General features: G+C 65.5%; 7 protein-coding genes across 7 annotated transcripts in view; 3 read left to right on the top strand and 4 right to left on the bottom strand.

Moving 5' to 3' along the window:
• The window catches only part of EMIHUDRAFT_234498 (hypothetical protein), a gene marked incomplete at both ends in the record, with an annotated part of 734 nt that extends 276 nt beyond the window's left edge, over window positions 1-458 (top strand). Inside the window, one exon of the mRNA XM_005781203.1 lies at window positions 417-458. Coding sequence (XP_005781260.1) covers window positions 417-458 — 42 coding nt within the window. The remainder of the gene's footprint in view (window positions 1-416) is intronic.
• Window positions 459-1347: 889 nt separating this feature from the next.
• On the bottom strand, window positions 1348-9582 carry EMIHUDRAFT_468646 (hypothetical protein; the record flags this gene model as incomplete). Its single annotated transcript, XM_005781202.1, has 12 exons — window positions 1348-2015; window positions 2178-2282; window positions 2349-2549; window positions 2625-2930; window positions 3525-3719; window positions 3932-5508; window positions 6117-6333; window positions 7283-7523; window positions 7630-7721; window positions 8186-8254; window positions 8685-9182; window positions 9403-9582. The coding sequence occupies 12 exons, from the start codon at window positions 9580-9582 to the stop codon at window positions 1611-1613; spliced, it is 4086 nt and encodes a 1361-aa protein (XP_005781259.1). The 3' UTR covers window positions 1348-1610.
• An 887-nt stretch (window positions 9583-10469) lies between these two features.
• Window positions 10470-10772, bottom strand: EMIHUDRAFT_234494 (hypothetical protein; the record flags this gene model as incomplete). The annotated part of the gene is made up of 1 exon (XM_005781201.1): window positions 10470-10772. One exon carries the CDS (start codon window positions 10770-10772, stop codon window positions 10470-10472), a length of 303 nt encoding a protein of 100 aa, XP_005781258.1.
• A 2603-nt stretch (window positions 10773-13375) lies between these two features.
• On the bottom strand, window positions 13376-14137 carry EMIHUDRAFT_72977 (hypothetical protein; the record flags this gene model as incomplete). Its single annotated transcript, XM_005781200.1, has 1 exon — window positions 13376-14137. The coding sequence occupies one exon, from the start codon at window positions 14135-14137 to the stop codon at window positions 13376-13378; it is 762 nt and encodes a 253-aa protein (XP_005781257.1).
• Window positions 14138-15245: 1108 nt separating this feature from the next.
• Window positions 15246-16289, top strand: EMIHUDRAFT_429946 (hypothetical protein; the record flags this gene model as incomplete). The annotated part of the gene is made up of 2 exons (XM_005781199.1): window positions 15246-15774; window positions 15846-16289. Exons 1-2 carry the CDS (start codon window positions 15292-15294, stop codon window positions 16287-16289), a joined length of 927 nt encoding a protein of 308 aa, XP_005781256.1. The 5' UTR covers window positions 15246-15291.
• Window positions 16290-17002: 713 nt separating this feature from the next.
• EMIHUDRAFT_114014 (hypothetical protein) lies at window positions 17003-19814 on the bottom strand (the record flags this gene model as incomplete). The annotated part of the gene is made up of 3 exons (XM_005781198.1): window positions 17003-17981; window positions 18124-19189; window positions 19283-19814. The coding sequence occupies 3 exons, from the start codon at window positions 19812-19814 to the stop codon at window positions 17003-17005; spliced, it is 2577 nt and encodes an 858-aa protein (XP_005781255.1).
• A 508-nt stretch (window positions 19815-20322) lies between these two features.
• On the top strand, window positions 20323-23448 carry EMIHUDRAFT_114013 (hypothetical protein; the record flags this gene model as incomplete). The annotated part of the gene is made up of 8 exons (XM_005781197.1): window positions 20323-20673; window positions 21015-21168; window positions 21561-21633; window positions 21705-21750; window positions 21803-21952; window positions 22419-22494; window positions 22739-22948; window positions 23153-23448. 8 exons carry the CDS (start codon window positions 20323-20325, stop codon window positions 23446-23448), a joined length of 1356 nt encoding a protein of 451 aa, XP_005781254.1.
• Window positions 23449-24717: the final 1269 nt, after the last annotated feature.

Here is a 24717-nt window from a genome sequence, read left to right as displayed (position 1 = left end):
CCCCCCCCCCTAGGGGGGCCCCCCCCGGGCCAAATTGGGGGGGTTTTTTTCCCAGAATTATTATTCTTTTTGTTTTTCTTCCCCCCCCCCCCCCCTTCTTCTTCCTCGCCTTAGGGGTGCCCGCGGGGGCTCTGCAGACAGCCAGACGGCTCCGCGCGGTCGGACCGTTTTTTTCAGACTGAACTATTCTGGGCACCAGGGTATGTGCTGCTAGATCTCACGGAGCTGAGCTCATATCTGCCCTTGGTACCCTGTTTTGAGTTCGGGAATGCCTCCGGTACCCTGCTTCTGTGTACGGGGGGCCCGTCCGGACGATCATGCTTGGTGCCCCCCCCCCCGGGACCCCCCGTGCGGGGGCCTTCCCATGTCGAGGCCGGCCCGAGCGGCCGCCGGAACGGACTCTGGAGCGGCCGCAGGGGCTAGTGCCATCGCGCCGCGCCGCTGGCGGGCTGCCATAGAGCTCTCGTGGGCGTGCTATCCGCGCCCCTAGATTGTAGGGTGGACCAATACTGAGTGAACAAAAGTTGACCCCGTTCGGTTACGACGGCAGCCCTCTTCACTTAATGTGAGCCTCGTGCGACTCGGTCCGTAAGCCGAGGGCACCCGCGCGCCACGTGGGTAGGCTTCGCTTGCCATCTGGGGGCGATGCGGGCGGGCGCCGGAGCCCACCCTAAATAGTAGGGTGGTACCCTACTTCGAAGGGGAAGGGCGAGTTCTTGCCGGGTGGTCTGCAGACCCCCCCCCCCCAGAGCAGCAGAGGCTCCGTGGGGTCGCAAAGTCGACGCTGGGAGTCGCACTCGTCAAGCCATCGCAGCACCATGCGGTCCGCACGTACCGCCCACATCCCCTCCACCGCTGAGAAGGCGAAGATCGACCGCCGGGCCGCGTAGTCGTCGTTAAGGAGCCGTTTTAGGAGCCGTACGAACAGGTCCCAGACGGGCGAACATGCGGTTTTTCGACGACCACACGCGATGAGGTATCTGCTTTTTGCTAAAAAACGGGCCGCCTAGTGCAGCATCACTAGTAAACACGCGACCACACTGAGAGCTCCACACTAGCCGGTATAGGCGAGCCCCGGCGGCCTCACCGTCGCCGCTCGCGGCGGAGCCGACGGCGGAGCCACGGGCCGGTGCGACCTTTTGGGGGGCCAGGAGCTCGCAGGGATGTCGCCGATGGCTCGTCGAGCCTCTTCCCGTCAGCGAGGGACGGCCTACCTACTGGAGGGAGGGGGAGGAACGAAGACGGAACTGAGCACTAGGTTCGTGCGAAAGCGCCGGCAACGGCTCGTGGGACAGCGGGGGGCCAGGGGGGCCAGCAAGCGACGGGTTGAGGAGGCAAATCGTAAAAGAAAATTTGGCCACTCCCATGCTGCCACTCAGAGATAAACCTTACCTGTCTGAAAACCTCTCGGAAACATGGAGAGACAGACACATGGTTCATGGGCTTGGGGTTCCATTCCACCTTCCACTCAGCGGACGTCGCGATGGCCGTTGCCAGGGATCTCTGGCCGGCTCCGAGCCAGTGTGTCCGACAGGTCGAGAGACCGCCACGCGCCAGTCCGCAGGCCATCGGCCCCTCACGCAGCCCGCCATGCGCCAGCCCAGCACCAGTCACCACTTGTCTTGCCTGCGCCGCTTCTTGCCGCGCCCGCCGCGCCCGCCGCCGCGGCCCCTCCCGCCCCCTCCGCCGCCCCGCGAGAGGACAGTGCCGGGCGCGTCCGCCGCGCGCCGCCTCCACTCCTTGCCCTCGTCGGCGCGGCTGTACACCTCGACGAAGCTCTCGTCGAGGTAGCCGTCGTGGTCGCACACGCACGCCTGGAACTTGCCGTCGGCCCACGTCTGGCGCACCTCGGCCAGCCGCCACTCCACCCGCCGCTGGTAGCGGTTGCCGTCTGCCCAGGTGAAGACGCCCTCGGCCGTCCGGTCGAGAAGGTCGTCGAAGGGCGAGCCCCCCGCCGGCGGAGGGTCGGTGGGCGGCGGCGGCGGCGCCACGGGCAAATAGTCCTCCACCTCGACCTAAGGTGAGGTAAGGCGCACTTCTCCACACACACACGAGGTGGCGGGGCAAGGGCAGGCTAGTCCCTCGCGACTCCACGTCTAGACGACAGGAGCCCCACGGCATTGGCAGTGCAAGGCCCGGTGCGCGTGGGCGAGCGGTGCTGGAGGGTGCGGGAGCACCTCGACCAGCTCGCCGCGCTTGGGGGCCTGCCAGACGGTGCCCGTGCGCTCGCCGTCAATCTGCTGCAGCAGCACCTCCCGCAGCATGACGAGCGAGCGGACAACCTACTCCCGGGCACTCTCGCGTACTCTCGGGTACTCTCGGAGAGAGGAGGCGCGTGAGCGGACAACCTTCTCGCTCTTGCCCTTGGTCGAGATGCCCGGAGGGAAGCAGTACAGGTCGCCACCCCCGTGCACCTCTCCCTCCGCCAAGTCGCGCGCCGCATCACCCGCGGCGGCGGCGGCGGCGCGCCGCGCCCCGTCCCTCGGCGCCGCGGGCAGGTAGACGCCGCCGCGCAGTATGTAGCGCAGAGTCCAACCGTGCAGGGCCACCTAATCAACAGCCAGTCGCTCAGGGGCATGAGCTCGCCGACTCGAGCACAAACTCGTCCGCCCGAGCGGCGCCACCTCGGCCTCCGCCTTGTCCTTCTTGAGCTTGACAGCCGCGCGGTAGACGGCGAGGGAAGGCGCGTGCGCCCTCAGCTCCGACGGCAACTCCTCCTCGGCGACGCGCCGCTTGGCGCCAGGCGCACCCGCCGGCTTGGGAGGCAGCTTCGGCGCCGCCGCCGCCGCCGGCCGCTCCTTGGCCAACGCCTTAGCTGGGTCCTGTCTGCGGATCGTCGGGTCGGAAGGCAGAGCCGGCGGCGGCGTCGACTCGTCTCTCGGCGGCGGCTTGGCCATCGCCCCCGACGCCTGCAGCTTGCGGATGCGCGCCTGGATGTGCGGGGCGGGTGTCAGTCGCCGCCCGTCGGCCGCCTTGCCACGTGTGTGCGGGCCAAGCCCCGCGGCGTGAGCTGAAGGCCCTCGCCCCGAGTGAGCTGCAGGTGTGCGTGGCCCGACCGCCCGATGTCTACCTGAGCGCCTGGATGCGCGACCGGGAGAGAGGGGGAGAGGGGGGGAGAGAGGGGGAGAGATGCGCCTGGATGTGCGACCACGCGCGCTTGAGCGCCCTCTCCGCCTAGGCAAGGTAAGGTGAGGAAGGTACATCTCTGCACACACACGAGGCGCCGCTGGGCGGTGTGTGTGTGTGTGTGTGTGTGTGTGTGTGTGTGCGTGCGTGCGTGCGTGCGTGCGTGCGTGCGCGTGCGTGCGTGCGTGCGTGCGTGCGTGCGTGCGTGCGTGCGTGCGTGTGTGTGTGTGTGTGTGTGTGTGTGTGTGTGTGTGTGTGTGTGTGTGTGTGTGTGTGTGTGTGTGTGTGTGTGTCTGTCTATGTCTATGTCGCCCCGCCTCCAGCCGCCTCTCCGCCGCGTCGCCGCCGGCGCTCGCAAGAGTCCCCCCGCTGAGGCCGAGACGCTCGACAGTCTCAACCATCTTGCGGTCGTCGGCATCGCTCCATGCGCGGGGCGGGTAGTCGATCCGCGCCGGTGGCGCCGGGCGGAGAGGCGCGAGGACGCCCTCGAGTTGCAGCGGCGCTCGCCCCTCGCCCGACGGCCACCCAACCGAGGACCAGCCGCCGGCGGCCTGGGGCGGGTAGGAGCGTCCGACGAGCCTCGCCGGCCGCGCCTTTCCGACGGAAGGAGAGGGCGAGTGGGAGGAGGAACAAGAGGGAGAGGGAGAGGGAGAGGGGGGGGGGAGAGTGAAGGCAAGAGCGGCAGTGGCAGCAGTAATAGCAGTCCGGATCGCGCCTTTCCGACGTGGTGGTGCGCAAGGTATGGCGCGTGCGGCGGAGGAGGATCATCCTCCCCCTCCAAATCGGACGCGTCGGAAAGGCCGACCGTGTGCAGCGCGTCCGGCATCGCGGGCCGCGTGCAGTGCGGCCTCGTGTGCGGACGCACGACGCCGCCCTCCCCGCCGCCCTCCCCCTCCCCGCCGCCCTCGCCCCCCTCCTTGCTGCCCGCCGACGCGCGCGGCCTCCGGCTGTAGTACGCCAGCGCCCGCCACAGCCTGTGCGCATCCGCCGCGCCTGGCATTGGCCCGGCCGCGCCCGGAAGAACCTCCGCGCGCGCCGCCAGCCGGGTTGCGACCTCCTCCCAGTCGATGGACGCCGTGCGGCGGCCTTGCACGTGCGCGTACACCTCGGCCAGCAGCATGTGGGTCGTGCGGAGCGAGAAGCCGAGCACGGGCGGGGGCGCCGCCATCTCGCCGATCGGCGGGCGCTTGCGGCGGGGCGGGCAGTCGGCGTGGACGCCAAACGCAGAGTCGACGACGGCGCGCTCCTTGACGGCCGGCAGGCCGGGCTCGCCTGCGTCGTCCTCCGGAGAGGGGAGCGGCAGAGGAGGGACGAGCGGCGCGGCGCGCGGAGGCGGGACCGCGCCACCCTCGGCGGCGGCGGCGGCGAGCGGACCCGGCGGCGGGGCGAGGAGGAGGGAGCGGCTCCTCTCCTCGGGAGGCGTCCAGCGGCCTGAGAGGACGTCGAGCACGGCCCGCGAGTCGTCCGCGAGGGTGCGCCCTCCCGCCTCGGCCGAGGAGAGGAAGCGGCTGCCCCACTCCAGGCTCAGCCGTGGACCGGAGGAAGAGGAGGCGGAGGCGGAGGAGGGGGAGGCGGCGGCGTCGCCGTCGCAGGCCCCGGAAGTGGCGCCGTGCAGCCGCCACGCCTCCGGTCGGCTGCGCACGATGACGCTGCCTCGCCGATACCCGCGGCACTTTCCAAAGTCCATCACCTTGCACCAGCCCGGCGGAAGGCCGTCGTTGCCGCCGCCGTCGCCGCCGTCGCCGCCTTCGCCGCCCTCGCCTCCTCCACCCTCACCTCCACCGCCGCCGCCTCCTCCGCCCGCGCTCTCCCCGTCGCTGCTGGCTCTGCACACGACGTCGTCGTGGCCACCGATGCCGTCGCCTCCAACCGAGCCATCGCCGCCGCCATCTCCACCGCCGCCGTCAGCTCCGCCACTGCGAATGCCACTTGACTCGCGGCCGTCACTGCCGCCCTCGTCCGCAGCCGCGTCGCCGCTGACAGCTTCGGTGGAGGCGCCGCTGCCGCTGCCCGCATCGGTGGAGGAGGCCGTCGCCGCTGGTCCAGTGTCGTTGCCGTCGCCTTCCGCACCACGGACTTTGCCACCGTCTATCCCTCCCTCGCTGCCGCCACCGCCCCCGCCACCGTCGCTGCGGCCACCGCCTGCCTCGCCGCCGCCACCGCCGCCGCCCTCCTCGCGGTAGCACAGCGCATCCGCGTACCCCGCGCTGTGAGGCCCGAGCGCCCACGCCACCGCCTCGACCGTGAAAGCGACCTTCTGCTGCAGCTTTGCGCTCGCGCGGCGTGCGGCCTGCGAGGTGGCGCGAAAGTGCTCGCCACGCACGGGGATGCCGAGCGCGGCGCTGCAGCACGAGAGGAAGTGCTCGTCGAGAGCGGTGGCGCCTAATCTCGGGTAATCTCGGCTTATCTCGGGATCATCGGGTAATCTCGGGTGATCTCGTCGAGAGCGGTGGCGCCATTGGCGTACAGCCGCCGCACCGCCCGCAGCGTCTGGTAGGCCTCGTCGATGTCTCGTAGGGTCGGCTCGCGCCGCGCCGCCTTGGAGCGCGTCAGTCGCACGCGCGGAAGGCTCGACCCCGGAGGAGCCTCTGCGGAGGATGCCGACGCCACTGCAAAACTGTCTGCCAAAGCGCCTGCGGAAGCGCCTGCGGAAGCGCCTGCTGACGCTTCAGCTTCTGGCTGGCGAGGCGGCCCCGCTCCGCCCCCGTCGGGCTGCAGACGCGTCGCCCTCTCGTCCACCTGCTCGTCTGGCCGCTGAGACCCGAGATGCGGCGCGTCGAGGAGCGGCGGTGTCCGGCCGCGCTGTTCGGGCTGGGTGGCGCCAAGAGGGAGTGCAGGAGGCGCGGGAGGACGGACTCTGGTGGGGAGAGCATCTGCGGGGAGCGCCACGGCGCCGCCACTGCCCATCGGCTGGTTGGGTGCAAGAGGCGTGCGGCTCGGAGAGGCGCGAGACGCGGGCGCCGCGGCAGGATCGACCTCCATCGCGTCACCTCCCGCCTCCTTTTCTGCAGCTAGCGCGGCAGCAGGTAGTGCGGCAGCGGGGAGCGCCGCAGCACCACCACTGCCCCTCGACGTCCCGGTGCCGGCCAGCTCGCCGATAGGGCCGAGGTTGGCGGGCGGGACCGCCGAGCGGTAGACGATCATGTCCTCCAGCGCGTCCTGCGCCCTCAACACCACCTCCGCCGCGCTTGGCGGTGGCGCCGTCACCTCGTCAGCGGACGGACGCGCAGGCGACAGAGAGGCATCTCGTGCCGCCTCTGCCGGGCTGGACTCTTTCGCGGCGCAGCTATCGGGAGGCGCACTCTCCATGGCACAGTGGCCCCGGGTGGGTCGATTGACCTGCTGAAGCCCAACCAGCCCGGACCGTGTTTCTTTTTACTATCTCCTTCTCATGCTGCCAGGCCGTCGGCCGCCTGAGATAAGCCGCCGCCCCCGTCTGCATGCTCCCTCTCTACCTCCTCGTCCTCCACTCCGCTTCCGTGCTCGACGCCAGTATCCCACTCCTTGGCGCGCGCTGTGTCGTCCTCTCTGGCGTCGCTCCGGCGCTCTCGCTCGCCGTCGCCGACTCGCTTCTCTCTCGTGGCGCTGCGAGCTGTGAGATCTGCGTGCCGCTACCGTCGTCGGGCTTCGCCCTCGGCTCCGACGCCGCCATGCGCTTGGCTCTACGCATCCAGCGGCGAGGCTTCGACAGCCTGATGGCCGAGCTTGGGTACCGCGGCTGCGACCCACGGGCAGAGGCGGTGGGCAACCGCCAGCGGTTGAGCTGGTCGCTCATGCGTGCGGACGACGTGGAGCAGCTTGGGCTGACGCTGCACGCCGCGGACTACCTCCTCATCCACGCGAGCGATGCTTCTCCGCTGGCTGGCGACGAGGAGGCGGCGAGGCGGGCGATGCGCGTGGGGCTGCTGAGGCGGGTGCTGGCGGCGCTGCGCCGGCGCGGCGACCCGCTGCACAGAGACGCAGCGGTGCCACGGCTGTGGTGGGCGAGGCTGAGGCGGCCGGCAACAGGGCCGCCGGAGCTGTAGCCGCTGTGAGAGGCGAGTGGCTGCATGTCGGAGAGGAGTGAGTATAAACAAATATGAAACGGACACACACTGTGGCTGTGTGCGTGTCCTGGCACCGCCCATTTTCGGGATTCACATGTTCAGCAGTCCACCCCAAAGTCGCGCAACCGTCTGGCCGAGACGGGCGCGAGGAGCTCGGCCCATCGCCGCGCCGCCGCCGCAAACTCCAGCTTTGCGGTCGCATTCGGCAACGGTGGGTTGGCGACCGCAGGATTGCATTGCGAGGCGGGCGGCCAATCGCGGCGAGCCGGCTGCGCCACGCCTCTGCCCATGGCTGGCGCCTTGGGCGTGCAGGGTAGCGCAGCGCCCTCGAGCGACTCGAGCGCGGCGGGCCTATCGCGGTTCAGTCGGGTGACGTTGGGTGCTAGGGAATTGTCACGGAAACCATGTCGGGGACACTGGCCGATGCAGGGCCCACACTTCAGCATCTATGCCGGACCGCGCAACCACAAAGGCGTTGTGGGGAAGGCGGGGATGCGCGCCGCGGATCTGGTTGCGGAGCTGGTTGCGGATCTGGTTCGAGTCCATCATCTATTCACGGCAAAGAGCATTGAGCAGCGTCTCCACAACACGGGCTAGCCAGAGTCGTCAGGGCACCCTCTTGGGCGCCCCGGAAGTACGAAGGGGAGGTCTGGCCGCCGCCCCTTTGCCCATCCTCTCGAGAGCATCGCGAACGCTACCGAGGAGGAGGCCCTCGCTATTTTTGGATTGCTCCCGCACGAAAAGGTCGTCCTCAGGGCAGCGCAAATACCTACGGGTCTAGGCACAGCATGTGCCGGACGGTCCCTAAAGTGCGAGGCCCGAGGCGAGCAGCTAGGGCGCCTCTCGTACATGCGGAAGGCGCTGGTAGCCACCATGCGAGGTAGCGCGAAGTGCATGTCCTCGTTGCGCCATGGAAAGAGGGCCGCCTAAGTTTCGCGCTACAGCGGTAATGGGAGGGCACGGGGTAGACCCTCGATACCAGGCAAAAACGAGCCTTGGGGTCGTGGGGAGACCGACTCGATAACGGCGGGTGGTTGTGCAGCCAAATCAGGTCGGGGCGGGTTCGGATCACCCAGCCGTACCTATTCATTGCATCGCGTCAAGGTGCTCTGTCTACACGCTGGGTCCGGTATTCGATCGCCCCTTCCGTACCGCGCGCCGTCCGCCGCCTCGGCCGTTTCCACCAGGTCCATGCACCTAAGGCCACACCACATGGACGTCTCACAGATAGCTCACGAACAACCGTTTGGCAGGTGGCAGAGTGATTATAGAAGGCAACCGATGCGAGTGGCGGGAATGCAGCAGGCGTGTAGCCGCCCGAGGGGCAGAGGTACTGCGCGCCGACTCATCTTTTGGAACTGCGCGACGGCACGAACAGCCTACGGGACAGGGTCAAGGAGGGAGTGTCCTGCTCCGTCATCCCTCATCTCATCCCGCATCTAGAGCTGTGGCTGCCATCGCCGTCACATGTAGCGCGCCCAAGGTCTTGCATCCTGAGTTCCGAATCGGCACCGGCCCGTGGTGCCAAAGCTCCACCGCGCGCGGCAGCAGGACGGACAATGCGCGTGCGGCGGCCAGCAGCGGCGTCGTCGGCGCCACGTTGAAGACCTGCCTTACGTCCTGCAGCTTAGTGCCAGCATCCTCGAGCACTAGTAACGCAAACAGGTCTGTCGCGCCGCGTCCCAGCGCGTCCAGCAAGTGCCTCTTGATCGAGCGATGGACCGCACAGCTCGCAAACGTGCGGGCGTGCCCGACCAGGCAGACAGCCGCACGGTTTGGAGACGCCCTGCCACCTCCTCGACCCACCCGGGGTCTCTGAGCCCAGAGCGTGCCGCGCAGCTTTGACGTGCAGCGGTCGTGTGCGGTTGGCTCGCGCCAGCACGTGCTCGGCCGCTCTCCCTCATCGCGGTTGCAGTCGCAGTAGGCGCGGCGCGAGCTGTTTGTGTCTGGAAAGTAGCACTGCTGCGCCAGTCCGTCTCCGCCGCAGCTGAACAGGCCACGGCAGCCGTCCTGGACCCAGGTTGTTGTAGCCTCTCGCCGGGGAGGCGACACTCTCGCGTGCGTGTGTACTTGTTACGTGAAAACCCGCTGGGACCCGGACGCCAGCACACACGGCTAGATTTCATGGCGGGCCGCCTAGGCCCTGGGGTCGGAGGTAGAGTCGGTGGGGGTGCCGCGCGCGTGTTCGTTGTGTGACGATAGTCAACTCGATCCTTCGCGCCGTTCTCACTTTGAAGTTTGAGATATCTTTATCAATGTACACGGCGAGGAGGACGAGCGGCCCGCACAGACCGCGAGCAGACAGCGCCTGCTGCGCCTCGGGGAATATCGGGAACGCTGGAGGAGCCCTTTCTGTGAGGGGGATCGCGTCCAGAGACAAATTATCGATTGATGACTTAGAAGGCACCATGGCGGGCCGAAAAAGAGAAAAACAAGGCCCCGTGCGCGTAAAAGAGAGAGCTCGAGCCTGACTTTCTATCTATCTATCTATCTATCAAGCTGGGCGACGACCCGCTGAGACTCTGTAACGGATTAGTATAGAATAGTATAGAATAGACCACTGGTTAGTATAGATTGTTTGCCCAAACAACCGGAACCTGTACGCTCAGAGATAACCCCTTTCAGAAACTGAGCCGAGCTTATTCAGCTCCTTCCTTCGGTACCGTCTAGGGTACGCCAAACCAAATGGTGGAGTACTGGCACGCCCCCGCCGTACCTTGTGAAGGTCCGTTCCATCCGCTCCCATCGCCCTGCCTGCGAGGCCAGCCACCCGCAGACGACAGTCGCGACCCATATCACTCGTGGTGAGGCCGCTCAAGACGCATGGCCAGAGCCACTCAGTTCGGTGGTGAACGTAAGTGTGAACGTGTGATCCTCAACAGAGGTCCAGCTCAATCAAGCAGAGGAGGTCCTCAACCCTTCTGAGTTCTGTCTAGCCCCTCAGCTCCCCTGACGTGTGAGGCATTTCTTACTGTCTATGCTAACCTTTGCAGCGTTATGGTTAGGCGATGATCGGCAAAACGCCCAAGCATGAGCGAGAAGATCCTCAGTGCTGAAGGTGAAGCACATGCAAATCAGTAACCCGTTCCTCCCTGATCTCTCTCCAACGAAATATGCGCGCGTGGCACGCTGCTGGTCCGTTGTCCACGGACAGGGACACGCACCCCACGCCGTCGTGCCTCTGTCGGCTGTGAGAGTTGTTCTGGTTGAACTACTTTCTGTACGTACAACATGCACGCTGCACAGACATCACCGATACAGCCGCGAAAGGTGCCTTATCTAGATATCTCTCCGCTATCATGGCGAAGCATCGTATGTATCGGGGTCCCACTCATCATAGCTCTCCGGATTGACCGCCGCGCGCCACTGCTCCTCACCATGCGAATGCGCGATGTGGTCGATGTGCGGGTGGTCGGTCGTGAATACAAAGGAACGGGTCGTCGTCGTCAGGCTCGGCGCGTTCTCCCTCTCCCTCTCCTCAAACAGCGCAACGGCCTCAATCACTCGGAAAGGCGCCACAAACAACGCAACGAGGAGGACGATGGCAACGATCGTGACGACAGCCGTGCGCGGGGGCCGGTCATTCGCGGGCGTCTCCATCGAGGGCGTGCGGCAGAGGCTGGTGAGCGGCGAGAGCTCTCAGAGCTCTCCAGAAAAACGAAACCTCGAACGAGGAGAGGCTGAAGGTTGTCTTTTTGAGAGCGCCTTCGTTGTTAATAGTACAAACCCAATGGTCCTCTGCGAGCGGTCCTTCGTTGCAGTCGCACACACGCACACGCCGCGCCGCACCGCGCGCCCGCCCACCGCCCCGCCCAGGCGGGAAAGAGATGAGGAGATGGGACAGCGAAGGGGGAAGCACAAGCACGTATGGGAGGGTTCAGTAGTGCGCCACGCTGCCCGGCGTTTCTCACTTTCCGGGACAGCCCCGCCCTTGTGAGGCAGGAAAGTGACGGCTACCCCGTACGCCCTGCAGCCTGCTACCCCGACGCCGACCGCCCATTCTCCCCTCCTCGTTCCCCCCTCGAATGCTCCGGACCCCGACAAGCCGCCCGACGTTGGGCCTCTGCCCCGCACGCTCCCGCCCCTCTGCCCCTCACACACACCCAGGCCCGACATGCACATACAAGACAAACCCGGCGTCCTGCTCTCAAAAGAAAAGAAAAAATGGGAAGGAGGAGACCAGCGGGGGAGACTCCCCGCCTATGCAACACCCCAGAGAGGGGCTGCCATCGCCGAAGCTGTGCCTAAGCATAACTCCCAAACCCGCAGCGGCCCGGGGGGCCTTGGGGGCAGCCTGCCGGACCGCCGTTGCACGGGGCCAAGCACCGGAAGATGAGTGGAATTGATGGATTGGGCTGTTGTCCGTGCCTCCCCTCTATACGTCAGAGTGAGACCTACGCCGCGCCGGGTAAGGAGCGCGCCCGGTCCTCGACGGAGCCGCGCGCCCCAAGCGACCCAGGCGGCGAGTAGTCGTCCTCGAACCTTCGACTCGTAGTCGCCCGTGGTTAGCGCCCCTCCTCCCTCGCCCGTCCCTATTCATACTGCTCCCGAGGCGCCCGCGGCATCTCGCCGCCCATCTTCGGCCACGCGTTGTAGTCGAAGATGGCGGCGTTGCGCCTCGCGACGATGGCCGAGTGCACTTGCAGGAAGCGTTTGCGCTCGCTACTGACCCGCCATCGTTCGCTGTCGGAGGACGCCTTAGCGGCCTTGATGTCGAAGTTGGTGTTGAACCACGTCGCCGCCTCGTGCCCGATGCCGCCACGCGTGCTCGCCGCCCATGTCATAAAGTCGCAGTTTTTGGCGTCGCACGCCGCTGCCTTGGCCTTCCGCTTCGTCGCCTCGGCGTAGTCGGTGGCTAGGCGCTTGCCGCTCGCCAGCGGGCGCAGCTTGTCATGGTGCACCGCGGTGACGCACGTGCCGTCGTACACCACGGCGCGCGCCGACTCTGCATAGTTGCCGAAGACGCCGTCGCCCCGCTGGTACGGGTTGGTGTCCGGATCGTGCGCTCGCGTCGGGTCCCTGCAGCCGAGCCTCACCTCCATGACCTTTGCCGAGGCGCCGAAGGCGCGGGCGACGTTCGTGACGTGGGTGTTGAGGGATGTGTGCCCCGTGGCCAGACATCTTCGACGTTCGCGTCCAAGTGGGACGGCTGTCGCTCCGCCCCTGGCAAGGTTACGATCAGGCTGACCCCCGCAACGCTGCCGTCGCCTCTTGTGACGCCGACCGGCCTGCCCTCCAGGCCGACGTGCGGTAGCACCAGCCGTGCCAGTTGCATCGCTAGTGCCGCAAGGTCCGGCCGCCCTTCGAAACGGAGCAGCTTCCTCTTCGTTTCCCGCACGATCCCTTCGAGGCTCTCGGGCCCCACGAGGTCCTCGGCGTGCTGCACCGCGCCCTTCGCGTACTCGAGGAAGACGTTAAGGGCCTCGAGCTGGCCGTGCGCCGCCGCGAAGTTTCGCACGACCTGCCAGTCGCCTTCGTCCTCCACGTCGACAATGTCGATGAGAGCCCCCCGCACACGGGCCCCGGAATAAGATACATCATAAAACTGGTGGGGCAAGGGGGGGCGACCCTCGCATCTCCACGCCCGGGACACGAGCAGGAGCCCCACGGCATTCAAAGTGCAAGCACCGGCCCGGTGCCGTGGGTGAGCAACCTGCACCCCACTGCCACTCCCTCCCTCCCAGACACACAGGACCCACACACAACCCCCACAGCGTGGACGACTACATGTTCAGAAACACCAAGCAGCGAGGCGAGGGTGAAGGGGTAAGGGGCTGTGTGGGGCAGAATCTACATCTGACTACTCCATCTAGCCTGGGGGGTCGGAGGAGGGGGGGGCGCGGACGCGCGGTAGAGGAGCTCGGCACGGTCAGCAATGAAGCAGATCAGTGTTGATATTATTGCAATACGACAGAAAGAGGATCCTGCAGGGCCGATGTGTGCATGTGGTCGCCCCTTCATTTTTTTATGGAGTCACACAAGGTCAAGCGCTGGAGGTGGAGCGTGGTTTTATCTCACGCCCATCGTCCCACAGTGTGCCCCCGGCAGCCGCCAAGCAGAGCATCGCTCTCACACATCACACATTCATGAAGACGCAGCTCACAAGTGACAAGGCCAGTGAGGGCGGGGCGAGCTTCAGGCGCAAAGAGCTGCATGCCAGCGAAGCGCTGTCGAAGATCGCCGGCACTGTGCACGGAACCCACTCAGCCGTTGTACCTCGCTTTCAGCTCCGGAGGCGGCAGCGTATGCATAACGTGGCCGCCGTCCGCCTGCAGGTACTGCCGCAACGTCGTGCGCCGGTCGGCGAGCAGAGTTTCGTCGAGGAACGAATCGGCCGCCTCCTTGGGCACGCCGGGCTTTTGGGACGCGAGCACGCAGTGGCGGCAGTAGACCGGGCACGGCCGCAGTCCCGAGTCGGCGCCCCACCCCCAGACGGTGACGGAACCGAAGTGCGGCGAGAGGGCGGCCTCGTACTTTGCGCGGTGGCCACGCCTGTCAAGCACCTCCTCGTCGGTGGCGCGCGTGCACATGATGCCGGTGCTCTCGGGCGGCGAGGAGGCGCCGCCTCCGAGCGGGTAGATTGGGACCTCCACAAAGTTGAACTCCTCCTCCCGCTCGAGCAGCGCAGGCAGCTCCGAGGCGGGAACGTCGAACGCCGCGACGACAAAGCCGCTCGCAGCGTCTTCGCTCGGTTCCGCACAGAGCGAGGCGATCTCGCGTGTGTCGGGACGCGCGATGCCTCGCGCGAAGAAGATGTGAGCCGGGTGGCCGAAGACGCGCCTCCAGCCCCGCACACGGCCAAGCCGGAACCGAGACGCCGACGGACAAGTGGACTGCGCGGACTGCTCGGAGAGGAGAGAGCCGAAGCCGATGATGCTCGCGACGCCAGAGGCGCCAACGCGGGCCACCACCTCGGACGCGGTCAGTGCTCCAGGCACGGGAGGGACGGCGGTGGCCGACAGCATCGCTCTAGCGTGTGACTGGCAGCGCAGAGGCGAGGGCGCGGCTCGCTCTCGCGCCGCCCGACGTATTTGCCTGCGCAAAAAAAGAATTTTACAACAAAACTCCCTCGCACGACACTGGGCAAAAAAGAATTCTAGCAAAGACAAGAAGCAAGAGCGATACATGTACCTTCACGACCGAGAGGGCCTCTCACATATTTGCAAATTATGTGTGTGTGTGTGTGTGCACAGCCTCACGGCCCCAGTTCGAGAGGGCACTATTTACCCCACCATCGGAACGGGGCGCCCAACACGTGCCGGATTACTGTGCCTTCCCCGGGCACAGCCTTTCGGCTCGTGAAGGGTCGGTGCGTGTCGTGATCCCCTGGAACACCCGTACTCTCCCGCGCCATCTCCGTCGCCTTGTTCGGCTGCGGCCTTACCACCAAGATCGGGAGGCGGCCAGGGCTCATATAGACTCGGTCGAGAGACCCCAGATTGGCATCCATGCCTCTCTGGACAGGGTGGCCCGCCACAACGACCCCTGGAATTGCGACTCGCCGCTTTCCTCCCGCTGTATGTATGTATGTAGTAAGGTGAAGAACAGTCAGGCTCTAGTGCCACAAGGAATCGCAGCGAACTTGCGAAGTATTCGGCCCTAAAAAGAAATCATGGGAGGGGTGAAGGTGGGGTACTATACCAACTACGACGCGAGGGTTGCCCCCCCTTGCCCCACCACCTCGTGTGTGTGGAGAAGTTTACCTTACCTTACCTTACCTTATACCAACTAAGTGATGGCCGGTGGTGCTCTCCTGCAACCATAGTCCTTCCTGTGACATGGCAGGCCACTCTCAAGCCCTACAAGCACCAACCAGATCACCTCAGAGAGAGAGAGAGAGAGAGAGAGACCGATGCGAGTCGACTGGTGTGTGTCGTCGTGGTTTCGTATCAAGAATTCTCTCTCTCTATCACCTCACTTGGGGAGGGTTGACATCGTGATTTGCGGAAAATTCTTTTTCTGCTGTGAAAATTTCCGGCGTGAAGAGAGGGAAAACCCGAGGGCCCAGACCTACCCTACCTACCCGGTCATGCTGGCCGCCGAAAAGCCACGGTATTTCTTTGATCTCTCTGCCCACGAGCTGTAGTCCCGCGCTCTGCTCGCCGGTTTGGTTCAGTGCATGCACGCACGCCTGGCTACTGTGTCCGCGGCAGTGACGGTGGGCATCGGCACCCTGCTGCAGAGTCGACAGGCGCACGGAGACTCCACTTCGGACGCCATGCTCGACCGCGAGAACGCGAGCACGAACGGGCACACTCCCGGCCGCGACTCTTTCGGCCTGCCCAAGAGTGGGGCTCCGATCCGCGAGGCCAAGTCCGTGGCGCCCTCCGACGTTCCGCGGCGGCCCTCCGAGGCGGAGCGGCCCATCGTCGTCGGCATCGCGGGCGGCACTGGCTCCGGCAAGACGACCGTCTCGCGGGCGATTGCTTCGCGGCTCGGCCGGGACAACCTGATACACATCGCGCACGACTCGTACTACAAGGACCTGTCGCACCTGGCGATCGAGGAGCGCGCCCAGGTCAACTTTGACCACCCCGACTCCCTCGACTCGCCGCTGCTGCTGCAGCATCTCGCCGCCCTCAAGGAGGGGCATCCGGTGCAGGTGCCGATCTACAACTACTCGACGCACACCCTGTTGACGAATGAAGCATGAATTGTTAATTATTGAAGCAGGTGCCGATCTACAACTACTCGACGCACAGCCGCGAGGCCGACATGCAGTCTGTCTCGCCGGCGCGCATCATCCTCGTCGAGGGGATCCTGCTCTTCGCGGAGCCGGAGCTGGCCAAGGCGTGCGACATCAAGATCTTCGTCGACACTGAGGCGGACTTGCGCTTTATCCGCCGACTCCGCCGCGACATCACCGAGCGAGGCCGCACCGCCGAGACGGTTATCGCGCAGTACACGGAGACCGTGCGGCCGATGCACAACGAGTTTGTCGAGCCGTCCAAGCGGTTCGCCGACATCATCATCCCGACCGGCCTCAACTCTGTCGCCCTCGAGATGGTCATCGCGCGGCTCGAGTCCTTCCTCCCTCCCGCCGCCGCCGCCTCCGCCGCCGCAGCGCCGCCGCCGACGACGCCGACGCCGACGACGCCTTGCGCCGTCTCGTCATAGCCCTCCCCCTCTTCCGCCCCTTCTCTCTCCGCTCCCCCTTCTCTCGGGGACGTAGCTGCGGGCGCGGCTCGGCGGGGGGAGGGGAGGGGGCAGGGGGCAGGGGACAGGGGAGGGGGGAGGGTCTCGGGTATTGGTGCCCCCCCCCGGGGGCGGTGCGCCTCGTTCTGCATGTACGTGGCGGGCGGGGGCTGAGGCGCCGACGCTGGAGAGAGAGAGAGCGGAGAGCGGAGAGAGAGAGGAGAGGAGAGAGAGAGCGCGAGAGGCGAGAGGCGAGAGGCGAGAGGCCAGGAGAGCGGAGAGCGGAGAGCGGAGTGGAGGAGCGAGGAGGAGGAAGAGAGAGGATAGATCGTCTGCCGTTACGGTGTTGGCGCTCCGCCGTAAATAAATAAATAAAAACGGACACCTCTCTACTGTGAGATGGGTAAAAAGGAACAGGCCCCCGCCCTTGCGATCTTTGTGCAGGGTTCTTTGTGGGTGTGGTCGGCGACTAGCCGGGGTCGTCCTCCCGATGGGGGACTAGCACTAGCCGTCTTCCACATGGTCCCTCGGGTCCCTGCTCCGCCGTAGAGAGCCGTACGGTACGTACTTTAATTTAGAATCTCTGAGCAATCTCAGCGTCCACTTTCGAGGTCGCCTCGAAAATGCGAAGCAGTGTAAGTCTTTGACATCAAGTCTTTGACATCAAAACAATGCGAAGAAGTAAAGGACATCGACTAGCTAGGGAAGGACGGCTCAACCTCCACGACGTCGAAGGTCACTCCGTTGCGCACTAGCCTGTGGGTCACACCGGAGGGGTGCATGTACGTGAGGGGCGGGTAGAGGTACTCCTTCTCGTGCGGGAAGGCGGAGAACTCCGAAATATCCACGCCCATGTTCATGAACGTCGAGCTTTTGAGCCGGAAAAGCAGGGCGCGCTGCTTGCCGGCGGCGGACGCGTAGCGCGCCGCGACCTCGAGCCGCGAGGTCGTGGAGCAGCAAGCAAACTCGGTTCCGCCCATCGCGAGGAAGCGGGAAGAGGCGCGCATGTCCCCCATCCCGCGCCAGAGGATACGTCCCTCCCCCGCCTTAGCCGGCTTCGCCGCCTTCGAAGAGCAGAGGGCCCGGAAGGCTGCTAGCAATGCTGTCCCACCGCCACGCGCAGCGGGCTCTCCTGCGTCACATGGTTTGGCGCGCTCTTCGCAGTTGGCGGCAGCGCGCTCGGCTTCCCCAGAGTCCGACACTGGCACCGGCGACTCCTCGACGGCCGTTTCGCCCAATCGACCATCGCCGCTGACGCGCGCCCGCCGCAAAGTGTCCAGGCTCAGCTCGCCACTCTCCACCAGCTCCTCCAGCTCCATGCCATCGAGGCCGGCCGTCGTCACTGCAGCGACGGCGCGCATCCGCTTGAGCGCCTCGTAGATGAAGGCCATTGTCGCCGGCTGCGGGTGCGGCGCGGCCAGCTGCGGGGGCTCGAGCGGGAGAGGGAGTCCGTCCTCTCCTTTGCGGTAGTTGCTCACTTTGAGCTGGCGCATCGGTCCATTGAGCGCGCGGAAGGCGGCGGTCGAGTAGAGCCGCAACGCGACCACGTGCGCCTCCTCCAGCCGCGCTCTGCGAGCCACCGGCAGCGCCACAAAATCAGCGAGCACCATGCCCTCGCGCCCTCCGAGGCTGGAACCGTCCGGCCAACAATCGCGCCGCCAACCGTTCTGAAAGCTGCGAGGGCGGAGGAGGCAGAGGTGGGGAGGGCGACGGAGGGGGCGAGGGCGGAGGGGGCGAGGGCGGAGGGGGCGAGGGCGGCAGGGAGGGCGGGGGTGGCCTGCGGTCGCTCGAACCGGCCGGCGCGTTGAGGATATACCGCAGATTCTCGAGCACCTCCGGATCGCCGAGCGCCTCCGCCTCCTCGATAATTGCCGCGGTGCCCTGCCTCATCCGATCGTGAAGGTACGCCTCTGAGTAGCCGATGATGCCGTATAGACCTGTTGCCGCCTCTTCCGGCTGTCCTACGACGAGCTCCTTGGCAGCGCCGGCGAAGCGGTCGGAGAGTCGCTCCGCCGTGACGGTCAACAGCTCGTCCACGCTTGCATCGCACCACGAGGAGGAAGATGAAAGGCGGGTCCAGCCCGGGTAGGCCTTGGACCCCGCAGCCTTGCGCAGCAACGCCAGCGAGAGGATAGCAACGAGCAGGCTGACGCACCCCTGTGCAAGCAGCGTCAAGCCGAGGTACTGCACATTTTGCGGCTCAATGGCGTGCATCAGGACGCTGCACACCTTGCCGCGGTACGGGAAGTACCATCCGTCGATCGACTCATAGCCGTCGTCGTCGGATGCGCTGAAGAGCTGACGGCATGCGCTAACAAACAGAGGGCGGGGATCGCGGTAATGCCCGACGCGGTACAGCTCGCGGTCGCTGCCGACCCCAAGCAGGCTCCAGCTCGCGAGGAGCCAAGCGAAGAAAGAAAAGCCGGCCGCGCTCGTGAACGTGAGCCAGAATTTACGTGAGGGTCTGGACGTGATCCACGCGGCGCAGCTAATCTTCCTTCGAGCGAGAGGCAGTGCGGCGGGAAGGAGGGCGAAGGCAGGCAGCCAGGGGACCAGACCGATGGCGAGCAGAAGCAGCGCGCGTGCCATCCATTTCGTCACGCAGACGGCCTTGCGCACCTCCTTTTCGTGAAAGCGGCTCCGCATCTGCTCCACCTCAATCTCGCTCAAGGCGCTCTCCAACTCCAACAGCACCGCTGTACGTCTGAACGCCCTCCTCGCGGCGACGGCTGGGAGCAGAAGCGCTGGCAACCAGACTGGTGACAACCAGAGGAGCAGCCAGGCAATGTCTTCCCCACTCCATGGGGGCGCGTGAACGCGCCAGTCGGGATCCAAGACCTGCATCGCGGCAAGGCTAAGGGGAGATTGGAATCCGATGAAGCCTATGTTGAGATACCGCCCGGCTTGAGATGACGGGTAGCAAACGCTCCGCATGTGGTCTTGGCAGTCTGGGACGGTCACGTCGTCGCAGCCACCTGCAACAAAGGCGTCGCAAAGCCGTTCTGCAAAAGAGGAATCGCCGGGAGCTTGGTGGGAGAAACCAACGACGGTCACAGAGTACACGGCGTTGCCTGCTGAGGCGATCAGCCGCTTGCTGTTGCTGTCGTCGCTGCGTGAAGCAACCAGCTCTGCAGACCCCGGAATGATTCTGACCAGATCGTCGGGGTCGCAGGCTTCACCACCCCACTCGTTGGTAGTGCACACGCGGCTGGTCTGGTTCCGCTCGTTGGGCAGGTCGCAGCCGTTGGTAGAGGTGAGCTGTATGAAGCACGGGTATGGCTTTGCCAGTAGCGCGGCCATCAAGTATGTGTGGATGGATTGCCAGTCGGGGTACTGAGTTGTGCCCGTAACGACAATGCACATGGAGAGCACCTCCATAAGCTGCGATGGCGGTGGCGGCGGTGGCGGAGGGGAAGGAGGAGCAGGCGCGGCCGGCGGCACTGCGACGGCTGTGGCGGCTGAGGCGATGGCGCAGAAAGCGGCAGAGAGCAGTTGCGTCGGTGCCATCGGTGCTGCGGCAAGCGGGCAGGAGGAGGAGCGATAGGCGGCGCGCGCGGCTGCCTGAGACCGCGCGCGGCTAAAAACGGCGCCGCGTCTCGCCCCGGGGGCGTGGAAAAAGGAATTCCTGCCGCCACGAGGCGCCCCTCTCCTTAAAATCCCTGTATGGTGGCGGCGTGTCGTCCTCCCATCCCTCCCTTGGGTGTCCGTGTGCTTGCTTTCTTTCTTTTAGCGATTTAGCCCCGGCGCCGTCTGTCGGACGCCTGCGTGTCACGAGTGCGAGACGCTCGCGGTTCGTACGCCCTCTTGCGGGTTCGAGTGGGAGGCGCGGCTGGTAGCGCGCCTGGCAGCCCCCCGACATGGGGACCGAGGAGCCGATGACGCCGAGGCGGAAAGGATGCCCGGAGCTGAGCCGCTGCCACAGGTGGTGCATGGAGGCTTGAGACGCCAGATAAAGGAAAAAACCACTGCAACACCGCCGCGGCAATTCTTTTTCGCGCCTTCGACGCTCCGTAAAATGCTCTGGCGGCTAGCGCTGCCCGCGGCGGCGGCGCTGCTTCCTCGCCCAGCGCCCCGCGCACCCGCTTGCCTGCGAGCTGCCGCCGTGATGCGCGGCCAGCACGAGTGGCGCCTCTTCGGCGTCGAGCTTCCGGCTGTGGGCACGGAGGAGGAGGAGGAAGGTCGCTTCTCGTACAATGACGCGCCACTCGTGCCGCCGGCGCTGCACGAGGAGGTCGCGCGCCGCCTCAAGCTGGAGCCGGAGGCGCTGCCGCCGGAGAGGCTGCGGCTCGTGCGAAAGTCTCTCGACGCGAGGCCGCCGCGGCGGCGCGGCGGCGGCGGCCGCGGCGGGCGCAGCGGCGAGCGCGAGGTGCGCTGGTCCTTTGTCGTCGACGTGACGCTCACGCAGGAGCAGTCGAGGCGGCTCAAGAAGCAGCCAGGCCGGCTCGTCCCTGCGGCAGGGGAGCGTGCTGCTAGATAGAAGTTCACAACAAAAGGCGGTCGCACGATTCACACGACAGACACGGCGCAGGCGACGGCTAGGTAGAAGGGGAGGCTCTCCACATACCTCCCCCGATCTCGAGGCGTAGACGCGGAGTTCAGAGCCGTCTCTCGAGTACTCGAGAGGGCTCGTCGTCTCTTCCACCGCGAGATCTGTCTGCAGTGCGCGAGACACGCACTGACGGTCCCCCGACCGGAACGCCTCGGTAGGAGCGTGCCTCTCCTCCGCCCGACCCACCGCGCGACCCGGCAGAGGGCGACGACGGCGAGGGCGAGGGCGAGGGCGTCGGCGGCGGGAGGCACGTCGTCGTTATCGGCGCCGGCCCTTGCGGTCTCTTCGCGGCCTTGACGCTCGCCCGAGCGGGTGAGATCTCGGGCAGATCTCGGGCAGATCTCGGACAGATCTCGGGCAGATCTCGGGCAGATCTCGGACAGATCTCGGACAGATCTCGGACTAGTCTCGGGTCTTGAAGGGCGAGGGTCTTGACCAGGCGTCCGCGTCACGCTGTGCGAACGAGGCAAGCCGGTCGAGCAGCGCCGCCGCTCGAGATGGCCCCGAGATGAGCCGAGATTGCCCGAGATCAGGCAAGCCCGTCGAGCAGCGCGGCCGCTCCATCGGCGCGCTCGCCACGCGGCGCGTGCTGCGAGGAAGAAGAGGCGGCGAGGACGACCGCCGTGAACAGGCGCGAGATATGGGGAGATATGGGGAGATGTGGGGAGATATGTGGAGATATATGGGGAGACCGCCGTGAGCAGGTGCGCTCATCAAGCGGCGCGTGCTCGACCCGGAGTCGAACTTTTGCTACGGCGAGGGCGGCGCAGGAACGTGGTGCGACGGCAGGGCTCACGACGTTCTCGAGCCTTCTCGAGCCTTCTTGGAGCCTTCTTGGAACCTTCTAGGTCCGACGGCAAGCTCACGACTCGGATCGGGCGCAATTCGGCGGCGGTGCGCAGCCATATCTCCCCATATCTCCCCATATCTCCCCATATCTCCCCAGATCTCCCCATATCTCCCCATATCTCCCCATATCCCCTCATATCTCCCCATATCTCCCCATATCTCCCCATATCTCCCCATATCTCCCCATATCCCCTCATATCTCCCCATATCTCCCCATATCTCCCCATATCTCCCCATATCGGCGGCGGTGCGCAGCCTCCTCTGTAGCGGTGATGAGAGAGGAGAGGAGATGGTGGTGAGAGAGGTGATGATAGCGACGAGATTGAGAGAGATGTGAGGGCGGCGGCGCACTCGAATGAGCTACTCCCTGCTATTCTACACACGGTCCCCCGAGCGCTCGGTGGGGGTAACTAAGTGACGAAGCGGTGAATTGATGAAGTAATCAGGCGGCTCCCAGCCAGGCACACACGCACACGCACACGCACATGCACACGCACACGCACATGCACATGCACATGCACACGCACATGCACACGCACATGCACACGCACACGCACATGCACATGCACATGCGCACGCACACACACATGCACATGCACACGCACACGCACACGCACATGTACATGTCCCTGCATCCCATCTCGTCTCAGAGTTGGACCGCTCGATTCATTTCTTCCGCATCCCCACCCCCATCATCCCACCCTCGTCGCCAGGTGCGCACCGTCCTCGAGACGCTCGTCACGTTCGGCGCTCCGGAGAGGATCCTTCTGGACGGCAAGCCGCACCTCGGTACTGCCAACACCTCGTGCGGCCGCTCGAGGGCTTGGAGAGGCTTCAGCCATCAGTCGTCGGCTGTGAATCACAGGCACCGACAACCTCGTGCGGCTGCTCAAGGGTCTCCGCGCCGAGCTGCCGCGGCGGGCAAAAAAAGAAATACAAGGGGGACGATGTTTCTTTTCTAGGCTTCCGCGCCGAGCTGCTGCGGCGGGCAGAAAAAGAAATACAAGGTCGCGATGTGTTTTTCCTTTTCTAGGCTTCCGCGCCGAGCTGCTGCGGCTGGGAGCCGACATCCTCTGGGACGCGCGCGTACAGTCGCTCATTCTGAAGGGCGGCGAGGGCGGTGCCGAGGGCGAGGGCGCTGCCGAGGGCGGCGGCGGCGTGGGCAGTGCCGCTGGCGGCGGCGGCGGCGGCGGCGGCGTTGGATGCGGCGGCGTAGCAGGCGTGGTCCTGCGGGTAATCTCGGGTACTCTCGGGCGCTCTCGGGGTACTCTCGAGCAGCTGTAGCAGGCGTGGTGCTGGCGAGTGGAGAGATATGGGGAGATATGGGGAGATATGGGGAGATATGGGGAGATATGGTAGCAGGCGTGGTGCTGGCGAGTGGAGAGCGAGTCCTTGCCGACTAGGAACCTTCTAGGAACCTTCTAGGAACCTTCTAGGAACCTTCTAGGCGTGGTGCTGGCGAGTGGAGAGCGAGTCCTTGCCGACGCGGTCGTGCTTGCTGCTGGCCACTCTGCGAGGGAGCTGTACCAGGAGCTGCTGCGCTGCGGGGCGACGCTGGCGCCGAAGGACTTTGCGGTTGGTTTCCGGATCGAGCACCCGCAAGGCGAGTATCTCCCCATATCTCCCCATATCTCCCCATATCTCCCCATATCGAGCATCCGCAAGGCGAGTCTTCAGTTATTCTCAGTAACCAAGGAGTTAAGTAATTTAGTACTCGGATTCAGTCGCAGTACGGACTACTGAGCGCATCCCGTGAATCAAAGGCGTCGTCGACGCGGCGCAGTACGGCGAGGAGCTCGCGGTGGCGCACTGCAAGAGCGGAGGGCGAGGGCTCTGCTGCCCATCGGCTCCTTGTGACGAACGGCGAGTTCGTTTGAGGCGACTGATGAGTAACAGGCCGTTGCGGTTGCCCCTTCACAGCTATTAATGCACAATAGTTGGTTGACACTGTTAATGGTTGACAGGCGAGGGCGGCTGCCACCCGCCTCGTACCGCCTCGCCGCCAACGTCGCCACCGGCGCAAGCAGCAGCGCGAGCAGCAGCAGCGCGAGCAGCAGCAGTGGCAGCAGCAATGCTAGCAACACTGCTAGCGGCGGTGCCGCCACCCGCGTCGCCGCCGCCGCTGACGCCGCCGACGGAGCGGAGGGAGCGGCGGCGTCGACGCGCGGTGTCTTTTCCTTCTGCATGGCCCGCGACCTTCCAGGAACGTTCTGGAACGTTCTCGGAACTTTCTAGGTGTCTTTTCCTTCTGCATGTGCCCCGGCGGGCAAATCGTCCCGACGTCGCTCGAGGAGGGCCGGCGCTGCGCCCCAGAAGCGGAAGACGCGGATTCTTGCCTCCCAACCAGCGCTCGAGAGGACACGCAGTCAACTGTATTCGGCCGTGTTCAGCTGTGTTCACTGCATTCGCACCCGTCGTGTCTCCACGCGGTGCTCTGAAGACGCTGCACAAGACCGTCTTCACGCCCTGAGGAATGCACACTTCACCACGCAGGCCCTGCACTGGAGATACCGCACCGCCCACGGGACTGAACCCACACTGGGTTCGATACTCTGGAGGTATGGTACTTCACCACGCAGGCTCTGCATCAACGGCATGTCGTACTCGAACCGAGGCCCCAAAGTCTTAGACGCCGGATACGCATTTCTTGTGCTCCAACCAGCGCTCGAGAGGACACGCGCCGTTCCCTCTTCTCGTCTTCACACAGCGCTCTGCCCTGCACAACCCCGTCGTACCGCCCCGATGTTGGTGCCTTCAGCGCGTAGGCTCCAAGTGGGCGAACTCCGCCGTGGCCGTCTCCGTCAAGCGCGGTTCGGCGACTTTCTAGGAACCTTCTAGGAACCTTCCAGGGACTTTCTAGGTCGTCTCTGTCGGCGAGCGCTTCGGCGACTTCGCGCCGTACTTGCACGCTCCGGAGGACGGACGCGGCGGCGCGGCGGGCGGCGATGGCGCGGCGGGCGGCGGCGGGGAAGGGGGCGGCGATGGGGAGGATGCGGCCGGCGACGGGGAGTG

This window comes from Emiliania huxleyi, assembly GCF_000372725.1.
Source record: "Emiliania huxleyi CCMP1516 chromosome Unknown EMIHUscaffold_205, whole genome shotgun sequence".
Lineage (NCBI taxonomy): Eukaryota > Haptophyta > Isochrysidales > Noelaerhabdaceae > Emiliania > Emiliania huxleyi.
Note: the sequence above shows the minus strand (reverse complement) of the source record. Positions and strands in the feature narration are given on the sequence as shown.